The sequence below is a fragment of the Numida meleagris genome, chromosome 5 (genome assembly GCF_002078875.1).
Source record: "Numida meleagris isolate 19003 breed g44 Domestic line chromosome 5, NumMel1.0, whole genome shotgun sequence".
Taxonomy (NCBI): Eukaryota; Metazoa; Chordata; class Aves; order Galliformes; family Numididae; genus Numida; species Numida meleagris.
Window position 1 is genome coordinate 56,492,276 of NC_034413.1, and position 13,417 is coordinate 56,505,692.

Consider the following 13,417-nt stretch of genomic DNA (forward strand, 5'->3'; position numbering starts at 1 on the left):
GCCTGCTCCCTCTCGGCTCGGACCTTTGTGTACTATTTATCTGTGTGAGGAAACAGAGCCATTCATGTATTTCTCTGCCTATTTATACCTCTCCCTTTCCGTATTTAGTGTGTGCGCAGGCAGAGGGGCAGCGTGCGCTGGGGCGACTGATGTTCTTGGCTCCAGCGCTGGCTGGAATTTCGTCCTGGAATGTCTCCTGAACCGCTCTGAAAACACGAATAAATCTCTGTGTGTTGTGTGCGTGTGTGTACACAAATATATAGACAACTTATAGACACTGAGCCCTATGGGGGCATTTGTGAGTTTTGCTATTTAAAGACACGAGTAGTTACAGGGCTCTCAGCGAGCCCAACACCTCCGTATCAAAGAGATGTGGGGCGTTTTGCTAGCAGCCTGGTATTTGGGAGATATATGGCCCTTTGCCCTGCCCTCTCTGGGGAGCTGAAGCAGTGGCCAGCTCCGGTTCCCCTAGTGCAGGCTGTGGTGCCTTCAGTGTGTTAGGGAAAGGGTTTGGGGGCATTTGGGTGTCTAGGGCTTTTGGAGGGGCCGGTATTATCTCCCCGCCATGGTGCTCACGGCTGCCTGGGAAAGATGAGGATGTGCAAGGGGCAAAACAGGCACTGGGTACCAGGTCCTGGTGGGTGCTTGTCTGGGCATCTCCTCGGGAAGCACTGGAGCAGCTGGTGCTCACAGCTGCCTAGAAAACACAATAAAAAGGAGAAGAAGGAGGAAATAGAATCTAGGTGCCAGAAATTGGGTACCGTTCCCCAAGTGGGATGCTGAGCCAGTGAGGGCATCTTCTGGGGACATGCTGGCAGCTGCCTTGCTGGGGATGCTGGGTGAAGCCGTGGCCAGGAGCGGCAACTCGGAGGGCTTCCTACCTTGGGGTGAGAATGGGAAGGGTGCTGAGACTGAGCTGGGCTGGCAGGGGAGGATCAGGCCCTGTGTGGCTCCCATGGCACAGTGAGGGAAGGGGCACGGCAAAGGCTGGTGATGTGGGAGTGAGCACACACTTCAGCTTGGCTCAGGGCAACGCCAGCTTTTTGTGACCAGGGTGCTGAAAAAACTTATATTTCGGGCTCAAAGTGCCCACGTTTGGTCTCTGGCCAAAGAAGATGTGTTTGTGGGTGGGGGAAATTTGAGCAAATTCCTGCCGTGAGCTCTGCACGTGTGTGCGCGCGTGCGGGTGTGCGTAGAGGGGAAATACAGTTTTCCTTTTTAAAAAAGCACCACTTATTTTTATACAGAACTCCAGAAGGACTGAATGTGGAAACTTGGCCTGTCAGCAGCTGTCACAGGGGAGCGGGTCCCTGCCTGAGTTTGGGGGGAAACCACAGCTGGGTGTTAATGGGACTGTTAATGAATTAATGTTGGCTGCCGTGTGCTGGGGGGGGCGCGCAGCCCTTCCCAGCACACGTGCTGCAGCCCAGCTATGGCTCACGCACAGGACGGCTGCACTTTTCCAGAAAGCCCCAGCTCTGAAGCCGCTTGCTTGGCCAGGTGGGTCTCTCCCTGTGCACCTTAACTCCTCCGACGTTCTGGCTTGTGGAACTGCCTGCAGTAGCGCTGCTTGTCTGCAGCCAGGTGTGGGGTTAATTTTCTTGCTGTCTCCCCCAAAATGTGGAGGAGTGCCCACAGAGGTGTGGGAGCACAGCTTCAGCTGAATATGGTGGGCTCAGAGATGTTTGCAGCATGCACTCCTGGATTGGTGGGGATGGCTCTGGAGGAGCCAAGACCAACATGCAAGGGGTGCAATGGGGCTGAAGAGTAGCATCGTAGCCTGGTTGGACTAGAAATGGGGAAAAAAACAGACAGGACCTGGGAAAGAAAGAGCAAATTCTTTTCTGTGGAGATCTCCGCTCTTCTCTATGGACATTTCCTTTCTTCTCGATAGACGTCTCCTGCTGCTTTTGATTTCAGGCTCTGTGGATGATATCTCAGCCATGAGGAAGCCCATGGTATCTCCTGAGGTTTCCACCTCTGGTACCAGTTAGCAATTGAGAGCATGAGCCAAGAGGAAGGGTGACTATGGCACGGGAGGAATTACGATATCAAGGAAGGGCTGGCCGTGGTGAGGAAGGAAAGACCACACCAAGGAAGATGGCCATGCTGAGGAAGTAATGACCATGCTAAAGTAGGGATGACCATGCCCAGTAAGGGTCCTGTGGGGTGGACAGGACTGCCAACTGAGAATGCTGCTATGGATGGAGACTCAGAGTGAGACTGAGTTTGTGGGCCTTGCTGGGGAGAAGGCTGGAGGAGCCCAAGCACGGATCTGGATGGACTCTGCCTGCTTCATGCTTGGAGAATGGCCCCAGAGGATCCCAAAGCCCAGCCTGGAGGGACTCTGAGGCTCCTCTGTGCTTGGCCACGGGCTCCCAGGCCCAGCCCAGCCTTTGCGGGGACCAAAGCCCTTCCCAAACCCATCCCAGACAGACGGATATCCCAAAACCCACTGACCACAGAGCCCGTCCCAGGGGCCCCTGCTCTTGGTCCCTCTGTGTGAATGGGGTGGTGTGCGTGTGCCCAGACTGTCCTCTTCTGTGACTGTACGGTACACACGGCTAAATATACGTCTGTGCAGATACAGGAACTCAGAGGGACCGAGTGATGCTCCCTTTCTATACCTCTTTTCATGGGGAGAGCTAATGAGATTCATGTCATTAAAGGGCTGATGTTTTGTGGGATGGGAGCCTTTTAAACGGGATGTGTCCTGGCTTAGTCATGGCAAATATTTACCAAAAAAAAAAAAAAAAAAAAAGAGGGAAGAAAAAAAAGGGACATACCATATAAAATTAGAGTTCTGAAAATAGTATTTAGAGCAAGTGAGAGAGAGGAACCTAAACCAGAAAATACAGCCCAGTCTGTTCAGGAGTCAGGGGAAAAAGAGAGAGAAGGAAAAAAAAAAAAGCCAGAGATAAAACGAGAGAAACCTCGGCAGTAAAAACAGCATCTTGGTAAATAGACTATTAAAAAAATTCTGACCTGCTTTATGGCTTTCTTGGCTGCCGTTCAGCTGCGCTGCCCTGCCGGCACGGAGAGAAGGTAGCGGGGCCGGCGTCTGTGTGGATGCTCAGAGCCCCGGGACGCGGCTCCCCCCGCGAGCAGCCATGGGGCGTTAAATTTAGCCACATAATGATGGCCCTGACGAGGCAGCCTTTTGTAGCCACGCTGTAATTACTGCCTGGCTTATAAATTTTATTTTTCTTATTATGTTTCCTCCTCCTCCTCCGCTGGGGAGGGGGAAGGGGGGCTCCCACAGTCCCGTCCAACCCGCAGCTCTCTGGAGTGGGGGTACGGCTGCAAGGGATGAGGGGATGGCTGCTGAGCCCTGTCCTGCTCCCTGCATGGGTAGGGAGCTCACCCCACCTTTGGGGTTGGGGACAACGATGAGCTAGGGCACCCTAGGCGAGGTCCCCATGACACAGAGCGTGATGTCCTGGCCGCTCCGAGCCTCGGCACCAGGACTGGGAGAGGTGGAAAGGGCCAAGGTTGGCTCTGTCCCCATCATCCTGTGGCCACTGTGCTGGGACGGGGCAGGGGGACAGAACCGGTGCACACGGGGGACAGTTTCAGACCGGGCAAGAACGTGCCAGAAAAGGTCTGGTTCCCCTCTTGTTTTCCCAAAACAAAGGAAGCAGCCTTGCATTGCTGGAAGTCGCGTGCTCGGGCTGTGCTGCCTTGTTATCATCCGATAACCCGACGACCCAGGAGCTGCCCTGCTCCTCACCCGCCGGGCTCGCGCTACGGGATGCGAACAGCTTCCGCATTAGCTGCCCTTTGCAGGGATCTGCTTTCCGCTCTCTGGGCGGGGGGGTAGGGGGGGGCTGACTGTGTGACAGCTCTGTCCCCGAGCAGTGCAGGTAAAGGTGGAGGGCAGCAGTGGTGAAAGGGCGGAAAGGATACAGGTGCCTTGGTGTGCATGGGTGCTGCCATCCCGTAGGAGATTTGGGGCTCTGCTGTGCCTTATTTTGCCGTGTGCATCTTCACCGTTGTCCATTGTCAACCTTGCAAGGATGCAGGACCAAACCTGGCTCTGTCCTGGTCTCCGGGCGGTGTATTTCGGGGCGGGTTGGTGCTGTGAGGAAAGGGCACTCATTGCTCTGTGGCCAGGTGGGTCTTCTGGGCACGGTGGGCAGCACGTGTGTGTGTGGGGGGGGGCTCCCTGAGCACATGGTGATGCATTTGGTGCCGGGAGGTTTGCCAAGTGCTGAAGAGCTGGGAGCAGCGCTGGCACTGCCAGCTCTCGTTTTCATCTCTGCCTCTTCAGCCTATCAGTGCAGCAGTGCTGAGGCATCATGGGGACCCCAGTGGAGACGGTGATTAGGGTGACGTGTCCATCACACTGGGGAGCTGTCTGGGGAACAGTGCCCTTGGCACAGCACCGCATAGGGGACATATGGGATATGTCCCATGAGCTGTGCCCAGGGGAGCCACCTCCTCCCAGAGCAGCCACTTTCTCCTTCCCCACGTTACAAGCACTCTGTTCAGAGCCAGGATGACCCTAGGCAACCTCCATCCCTCGTTCAAGCACCCGTTTCAGGGCAGGTGGAACAATACTAAATCAACTCCTTTGAAGCCTCCCGGCCCGCAGCCCCACGGACGTGCTGCTCTCCCTTTCCCCCATCAGCTGTGGGCACGCCGGGGGCTTGGCGCTGGGCACAGGGATTCAGCATCAAGGTGGTCGCGGGAGCCCTTGGGGCTGCGGGATGGCTTGGGAGCCCAGCTGGGGACCGGGAGACAAAGTGCCTTTTCAGCCCTGGAAAGATGCGTGTGTGTATGCATGGAGGTGAATGCCCTCGGCCCTGGGGAGTGGAGAGCAGAGAGCTGACTGTGTGCAGCCCATGGAGCAGCCCCGCACGTGTGCCGCTGCCGCGTGTGCAGGAGGCTCACGTCTTTCCATCCCGGTGGATTTATGTACGTCATGCGCACGCCTTACTCATCAGGGTGTTTTTCTTTCCTTGTTCTAGGGTCTTCCCCCCCTTCCCACCCCCGCGATGCATCTATAATTCTTATAGGTTTTATTCCTTTATTTTTATTTTGTAAATCACTGGTTTTGGAAGTCCTTAGGAAAATAAACGGTATTTTTAGAGCGTGTCTGCCAGGCTGCTGATCCCGCCTGCCCCGCTCATCGCTTACTCACTATTTGTTTAAACTTTCATTCTCCCCCACTGCTACGTCCCGGTGATGGGGCGAGGGAGCAGTGGGCACGCGCGGGGCTGAGCAGCACGGCAGAGTTGTAAATGAGCAGAAGGCAGCTCCAATCTGGCCTTTATTGAGGTCCGGGCTTGGGTAGCACTGGAGCAGCCTGCCCTGTAATCAGCCAGCCACCAGAGCTGGCCGGCCTTGTAATAAAGCAGCTCTATATTTATTTGTTCTGTTTATACCCTGCTCTGTAATAAGTTGGGAGCCCTCCCCAGCCCCTTTTTCTTTGGGTCTCCGAAGGGATCTGCCATCCCGCACTCAGCGCACGCTCGGGCCCCGCTCCTGCAGCTGGAGCAGCTGTGCCACATCTGGGCAGAGCTCGACCATGCACTGCTCCCTCCGTGTGCCCGCTGCCGTCCCGTGCCCTGCATCCCAGCCCTGTCCCCCTGCTCACCCCATGCCTTTTCCAGAGCCCCACGCACCCCCCGCCTTCCTCCCCCCTCACTCTTTCAGCCCTGGGTCTTTTTAAAATCCGTTCATTAAAGGCAGCTCAGTCGCCCTTCTGCCGGCGAGGCTGGAACACTGACAGCCTGTTCACCCGCCTGTCTGTAATTAAACTCAATCTCGGGGTGAATACAACAATGTGACTGCACAGAATAATTCCTGGAGATCCTGACGCCGAGGAGGAGTGTGGCCTGTGAGCAGCCCATTCACGCCTGGATTGCTATAAATACTTTACTATGTGGCACTAAGAAAACTTCAAGCCCTAACTCCCCCCCCTTTTTTTTTATTAGTGCTACATAATATAGGAATTGTGCGACTTGAAGGTTCCTCCTGTGCCTGCCCGGGTTCACGGGCCTGGGTGTGACCTCACACTGCACCGGCTGAGCACAGGAGCCTGCTGCCGTGCCTGGGGACCTCTGCGTTGTCCCCAAGCTGTGCCAGGGGACTGCAGGTGGCCCTGTGCACCCTCTGCTCCCTGGGCAGCATCCCTGGGCCTAGATGGAGCGCCACATCTGCACGTGTAGTGTGCAGGTGCACTGTAGATGTGTGCATCCCAGGCTGCCGGAGAGGTAGGGGACAAGAGACGGGGCCGGGGACGGGCATGCCACCCTGCTGCTGGCCCTGGCAGTGGGCTGCCAGAATTGACGTGAGGCTATCGCTGCATTTGCGCAGACAAGTCTAATGTTGGCTCAGCACTGGTGCTTTGGGGACAACAGTGTGTGACAAGGACGCGGCAGATGGCGCCCTGTCACCAGCAGCAGAGGGCTGGTGGCCCTCAGCTCCCTGCTGCGTGCAGCTGCGGCTCTGCAGCTCTGCAGCATGGCACTGCAGCTCTGCATCCCAGCACCGCCTCGCTGCATCCCGGGCACCGTGTATTGGCACTGCGTTTCAGTGTCCTGGCCTTGCACCTCTTCACTGCACCCCTGCAGCCTTGGCACCGCCTCTCTGCGTCTCTAGCTCTGCATTTCTGCATCGCCTTTGTGCAGACCCCGCAGAGGGATGCTCCCAAGCAGCACGTCTGTGCCTTGCAGAGGCACTTTGTCCCCTTAGTGGGAGCCACGTGGCAGCTGCCACGCAGCGGGGATGTGGGGTGGAGTGACCAGCGGGCTTTCCCCCGATCTCTGAGCACAGCCCCACGCTGATGGCAGCCAGGACACAGCCTGTGCCCTGCCATGTGTGGCTTTGGAGCTGGGATGTGTCTGGGGCTGGGACCTGCCCTCGGCTTCCCTGCTGCACAAGAGCTCCGAGGGCACACAGGTCCCGCTGTGCTCAGCTGTCTCAGATGAGTCAGAACGGATAAGCAGGGTTATGCCCAAATTTGGGGGTTCTCGGGCCATTTTCTGCTTTAGGAAGGCTGTGAGGATTAGAAGGGTTTCCATGGGAGCTGTGGAGGACTGGGTTTGGGGTCCAGCTGCCGGTCTCTGCTAGGGCAAGGGAAGGAGGAAGGGAGCCAACTGGGTTCTGCCCAGTGCGGTGCAGGGAGCAAACAGCAGCCTGCCACAGCTCAGCTGCTCTTGTGATGTATTGCTTAATCCTTGGCAGGGATTTGCCTATTTATTTATGATTTTGCTGCAAAGCATGTTGATATTTGGTGTTTTCTTATAAACCTCAGCTCTTGAAATCATGGGATTGTAGGAAAAGGCAAATACACTGCGTAAGGTCATAAGGTCTCACCTGGCTCATGGCAGGTTCATACAATGGGATGCTGATGGTAGTAAGGCTCTGCTTGCTGAGGTGGGTGTGAAGACCAGCAGGCAAGCAGAGAGACCCCAAGAGCTCCCTGTGCTGTGGGTGCACCTCTCCATGTCTGCATGTTTGGGGTTGCACATGTGCTTTGCATTTGGTGCAAACACCCTTGGACTGAAGATAGAAGTTGCTTGCTGGTGCCATGGTGCCATGCCGTCTTCTCATGCTCACGCTTCCCCTTGGGGATGAGACATCCTCAGAGGGACATAGGAGTTGCTGCATCCCCAGGGCTGCTGTCGGACCCAGCAGGGTTTGCAGTGTGTGGAGTTGTGCACCCCAGGGCGGTTAGGACATCTCTTTTTCCTGATGAGGACTGGTGGTTATCTTCCCACTGCCCCTGCACCTCTCCTCTGTCCTCAGATCCCTCACTTCAGGCTCCTGATGGCTCTCAGACATCAGTAACACTGTGGGCTGCTGTTTGTCTGGGGTATTTAGGTGATCGCATTGCCGTGGAGTCAAATACATCCTGCATTTCCCATGCACGGGCCACAACTTTTGTGCTTCGGAGTTGCAATGCGATGCGTCCTGAGGTGAACAGCATAGGGCAGAGCAGAGCTGCATGGAGGTAGTGAGGTGACTGGATCTGGAGTTGCTTCTGCTGCTATCAGCTTGATTTTGCCAGCTGTATGCTGGACACACGCCAGGGGATGGCTGTAGGCATTACCATGCATCTTCCTTCAGCAGATGTCAGGACACCTTGCTCCATGCGGCAGGGGGCTGGGGTGCTGGGGTGTCAGGGCGAGGGATGCCAAGCCCGCTGCAGGGCTCTGTAACTGTGTTGCCCCATGGCAAGGTCTCCGTGTCCTGGCGGCATGCTGTGGAGCAGATGGCCAGAGCCGTGGTGCCCGTGCCCGTGCCCTGGCTCCAGGGGGTGCTGTCCTGTTTGCGTGGCTCCCGGAGCTGCTGCCCTCCTGCCTCTTGCTGGTGCGTGTTTATGGCTCGGAGGGAGCCATCCTGCCCTAGTTCCCCATGCGCTCCTAATTTCATATGCCCATATATATCCATGTAGCATTTGATACGGGTTTTATGGGCATTTCCATACGTTTTACAGACACAGCCATTACAGAGACAGGTTTCACCTGAGAAACCTCAGGGGAGTGGAGCACTGAATTGCCTTAGTCTTGGCCTCAGAACAAGGCTCTCTTCTCTCTCTTGCCGGGGCTGCCGCTATCAGCTCCGCAGAGGGCTTGGGGATGGTGAGGGGCTGCCAAAGTCCTGCCCCAAGAGCTGTGACACGGTCCCTCCTTCCACCCTGCTCCTTGCAGGGCTCTGCCCTGTGCCGTGCAGTTGGGGGCTGCCCTCCCTTGTCACCCTCTGCTCAGTCCCATATGCAGGGGCAAGCACGAACAGTACCTGGCCCTGCTTTGGGCTCCCAATTCCCCCATCTTCACACCACGCCAGTGATGCACCGAGGAATTTTCCACCGTGCATCAGTAGTCCCATTTGCAGGGGAAACGCCCGCTCCCACTCGGGGCTGCCTCTGTCTGATGCCATGGGGACCGGTCCTCGTTGCCCAGCCATCCCCAGTATGGCCTCAGCTATTCATAGCATCTCCCCTCACTCCTTTCAAAGGCTGCTGGGAGCCTGGGGTCCGTCCCACTCTGTTTTCTTGAGCAGGTCCCAAAAGCAGGAACCATTTGTGGCTTCCCCGGCCGGCGCGTCTCTGCTTGGCCTCCAGCGGGTGTTATTTTCTGTGCTGTTTACTGTTCTTCTGTGGGCTGTCAGATTTCCGCACTGGGGAAAGGCTTGTAAATGGGGTGGGGGGGCAGCGGGTCTGCACAGAGGGGCTATGGGCGGGGGGGTGCAGAGGAGCACAGACATGGCCTTTATCGCAGCCTAGGGGATGTGTGGCTCATAAATCCGACCCAGGCAGATAGGGGATAAATCATCCCTGCTTGGGCATTGGTGGTTACCCATGGTTAGAAATTAACTTTGTGTTGGATGGGTCCCAGGCTGTGGGATGGGAAGGGGAGGCTGCTCCGGGCAGCGTGCCTCCCGCCCAGCCCCAGGCTGCAGCAGGAGAGCGGGTGCCCAGTGCCTGGCCCGGCCGGCAGGGCCGCTGGGTGCAATTAAACTGCGAGCCGATGAAGCAAGCGGATGCTGCGGCCGATCCTGCACTGCGGGCGATGCCCTGGCACCTGCGACAAGCTGGCCATGCTCTAGTGCTCTGGTGTCTGGCTGTGGCTGCTGTACCAGACTCAGGGCATGGGGAGGCACTGTGTGGGAGAGATGGGGTCTTGAGGGGCAAGGTGGGGAGGGATGCGCTTACTATGAGGTTTCTCTCCCCATGCAGCTGCTAGCCAGGGCTGGGCAGAGCTGTGGCTTTCCAGACCGTGTGCCATGGGGATGTGCAATCTCTGGTCCTTGTGTCTCTGCGAGTGGGAGGACGCAGCATAGCCTACAGCCTCTAGTTCCCCATCCTCTCTCTGTGTCCCCAGCTCCCCCTTGAGCATCCCCAAACCCTTCTCCATGCAGTGTCAGGGCATCCCAGGGGGCTTTGACCCCTGCGCCTGCAGCAGTCCCCAATGGGTATCTCCCATCCTTCTGCTCAGTGCCTGCAGCCGGGACCCTGCCACCCCTGAGTCCCACTGTGCCCACCAGTGGGGCAGGGTGGTGGGGATGTCCCTTCCAGCTCCCAAGGCTGGGCTCGCTACTGGCCTGCTTTCTAATAGCTCTCCAGCTTTCCTTTCTAACGAGGCTCTAATTGGAAGCCGGTTGTGCTTCCCTTCCCCTCTCCTCAGAGCTCTCTGGTCCCAGTGCTGCAGGGCGATTAAGCTGAGGTTTTGGGTTTTTTTAATACGGCAGAATTATTTTGGAAGGGCCAAGATGGTTACATGACGGGCTTCTTGAAAAACCCCAGGCTTCGCCTTTCAGACGGGGCCTTTTCAAGTGGTTTTGCACAGTACACATCTCTGGGCAGCGACCGTCTCGAACAGTTACTGTTAATTATAGATGCCTCTTTCCCGCTCGCCCATTACTCAAAGGATTTTTGTGTGTTTTAACAGTGTTTTACATCAGCCTGAATAAGACTCTATTCAGTGTTTCCGAGAGCTGGAACTCGGGCATCCCCTGCTGTATGTGCCGTGCTCTCCTCTCCTGCCTCCTGGGGCCAGGCACCATTGTGCCGGGCTCCTCAGATGTGCAGAGCCCTTGTGTTTGCTAGATGACCAACTGGATGTCCAACATGAGTACTAGGGGACCCTCCACCTAGGAGAACAACTCATCTCTTGTCCTGTGACAACGAAGTTGCTCTATTCATCCTTGGGGCCAGATCTTCCCCAGGATGAGCCCCACTTTGGGGCAGGGGGCAGCCGGGGGGCACAGTGATGGTGTCCAGGCAGAGCCCCATGATGGAGGGGATGTCATCTGGGCACCTCCACAACCTTCGTCTCCTCCAGCCCAGCGTATAGGGCACTGTGGTCAGGCCCATTTATAAAGTTGGTAAATATATCGGCAGGGTTTGTGTCCCCTCCAAAGGTCAATATTTGTGCAGAGTTTAATTTTAACTTAACAAGCAGTTGTTTGCAGAGGCTGCCCTGTTTGTGTGTGTGTGTGTATGTGTGCTTCCCCACCGATCGATGCTCACAGGGTGCAAGCAGTGTGTGTGCGTGCATGCACCCATGTGCTGGGCACCGAGGGCTGGCAGCGGGTGCCCGCTCCCCGGAATGCTGCGGGCTGAGGGATGCAGGCTAGAGCCATGCGGTCCAGAGGACACGGATGCTGTGGGGACAGGGTCTGCGGTCGAGGCTATAAATGCAACCCACAGACCTCTGGTGGAGGTGACAGCGGGCAAAATGTGCCCTGTGTGGCTCTGCTCAGCAGCACATAGGGACAGCGGCTTCCCAGCCTGTTCTGACCAGTGCCGTGGGCTTACTGCAGCTGCCCCTGCTCTTTCCTTCACTATCCCCTCATGAGCCCCTGTGGGTTTTGTGGTTCTCACTCATTTTCTGGCACCATGCAGCTCCAAGCTGAGCACATCGGTCAGGCTTTGAGCAGAGCTTGGGCTCCCAGTGCTGTCCCCTGGATGCTCCCATGCTCCGAAAAATGTCATGGTGCTCTTCCAGCATCACTGCCAGACCAGTTTTGTCCCTCTCTGGCTGCACTTTCACCTTGCCAAGCAGGGTAAGCTGGCACCATGGGCACACCTGTGCCTGGCTGACTGGTGGCAATTTGGATGGGTCCAGAGGTAGATGTGTTGTTGCTCTGGTGCTCTGTCTTTCTGCTCCTCCAGCTGAAATCCAGTGCTACAGGGCTGGCCACACATCCCCAGCTGGATCCCAGCAGGGTTGGGGGCAGGCATGTAACCCCTTGGGATGCAGGTTCTCATGGGTACCTGCAGAGCATCCCTGCCTGGCTCTGGTACTGACTCTCAGCCCATCTCACTGAGGGCACAGAGCACATAGTCTGCAGGAAAACAGGAGAACAGCAGTAGGCATGGCCACAGCAGGATGTGTGAGCTGCAGCTGGAGCGAGAGCTGCACACCCGTGGTCCCTCAAGGCCACCTCACTTGGGGTAAGAGGGGAGCGTGTGGCCGGGAGAAGCAGGGCTGGGAGGGAGCCGCCGGGGCTCCGTGTTTTGCAGCCCGCCTTTGTGGGCAATGAGGTTTGGTTTCCTCCTTTCTGCTCTTTTCCTCTTCCTCGCCAGGCCCCGGGGCTGCTGACCTCAAAGGGAAAGCGGGCTGCGAGGGACAGCATTGGGGCTGGGCAGGGGTAAACATGGGGCTGGGGCTGGCCAGGCGGTGGGTGACGGGGTGAGGTCATGCCGTGACGTCAGCCTTGTGGCTTTGGGGACAGCCGTGGTTAGGCTGCCTGAGGAGGGGCAGCTGTTTTCCTGCAGCTCTGCCGCTTGCTCCCGGTGCCCGTCTAACTTATAAAGTTTAATGGCCAGTTTAAGAGGTTCCTGCCATGGGCACCTTGTTGCCAGTTTTAGGTTTTTAATTTGGAAACTTTCCCCTCTGTGGTCGGGGTGGAAGGACTCAGGTCCGCTCGGGGTTGGTAATCGGGATGTGCGGGTGCCGAGGAGACAGTCCAGAGGGCTCTATTCCCGTCACCGGTGTCAGTGGGACATGCACAGCATGAGGGGTGAGCTGCGGGAGCCCCGTGCCCCCCACCGCCCACACACCTGTGGAATACATTCAGCCACCTGCTCCCGATTGGTGCTGGGTGCACACACTGCTGTGGGAGCATCCTCAGCCCACAGCCCTCAGGAGATGCTGGGTGTCTCAGTGCTTCTCTCCAAGCCCATCTCTGTGTTCCTGTGCTGCGTGCAGCTGGCCAGAGCAAGGCAGCAGCCCCTCTGTGCAGGCTGTGAGGCCATGCCATAAGCGTCCCAGCTCCCAAGTGGGTCTGGAGCAGATCTGGCCAGGGCTACTGGGAGCTGCAAGGCAGAGCGGGCAGAGAATTGTGCACCCTATGGGTTGAACTCCCTTTGGGTGGGCACCCGGAGCACTGTATATAAATAACATGTGGAGCGGTGCTCTGGAGGAGCAGAGGAGTGGCCCTGGTTTACCAGCACGTTCCTACCATGGCTTTCAAGTGGTTCCTCTGTGTGTCCCTGCCAGCTGCTGGCACGTCTGCACCCGGGGGGCTGTGGGGTGTGCCGACAGAAGGTGGGCTGCGCTCAGCCCCAGTGCATCTGGTGCGGTGCCACGTGGGCACAGAGCTGGTGCTGGAGCCCCAGAGCAGCCCTGCCTTTGCCAGGCCTGTAATTGATTCCTGTTCTCCTACTTGGGTTGTGGATGTGCTGGCATCCACTGAAGAGCCGTGTTTTTTGAGTTTTGAGGTGGTCAGAGAGGTTCTTTTGCAGCCTCAGCTACTGGAGGCAGGGGGTTTGATGGGAGCTTGGCCATACTGTTTTGGGGCCACTGGCAAATAATCCTACATCAAACAAAAAGGGAGTAGATAAGTATAGAACGGAAATGGCAAGGCTTTAAAAAAGGGGTGGGCAAACTCACCAGTGCAAGGCACTGCTGCATGGAGCAGGCATGGGCTGGGGCGTGGGGATGTGAGCAGAGTACATGGA

The 13,417-nt window shown here is 57.0% G+C and overlaps 1 protein-coding gene across 3 annotated transcripts in view; it reads left to right on the top strand.

The window, feature by feature from the left end:
* NHEJ1 (non-homologous end joining factor 1) overlaps nucleotides 1-13,417 on the top strand; it is a 32,860-nt gene that overhangs the window by 10,430 nt on the left and 9,013 nt on the right. The window contains exons 5-6 of one of the 3 annotated variants that reach the window (XM_021398673.1): nucleotides 1,248-1,500; nucleotides 1,921-2,932. The exons of 1 other annotated variant lie outside the window; for it this stretch is intronic. In XM_021398673.1, the coding sequence (XP_021254348.1) occupies nucleotides 1,248-1,500; nucleotides 1,921-1,994 (327 nt within the window). In that variant the 3' untranslated portion in view covers nucleotides 1,995-2,932. One more of the 3 variants, XM_021398672.1, reaches the window with a different exon arrangement.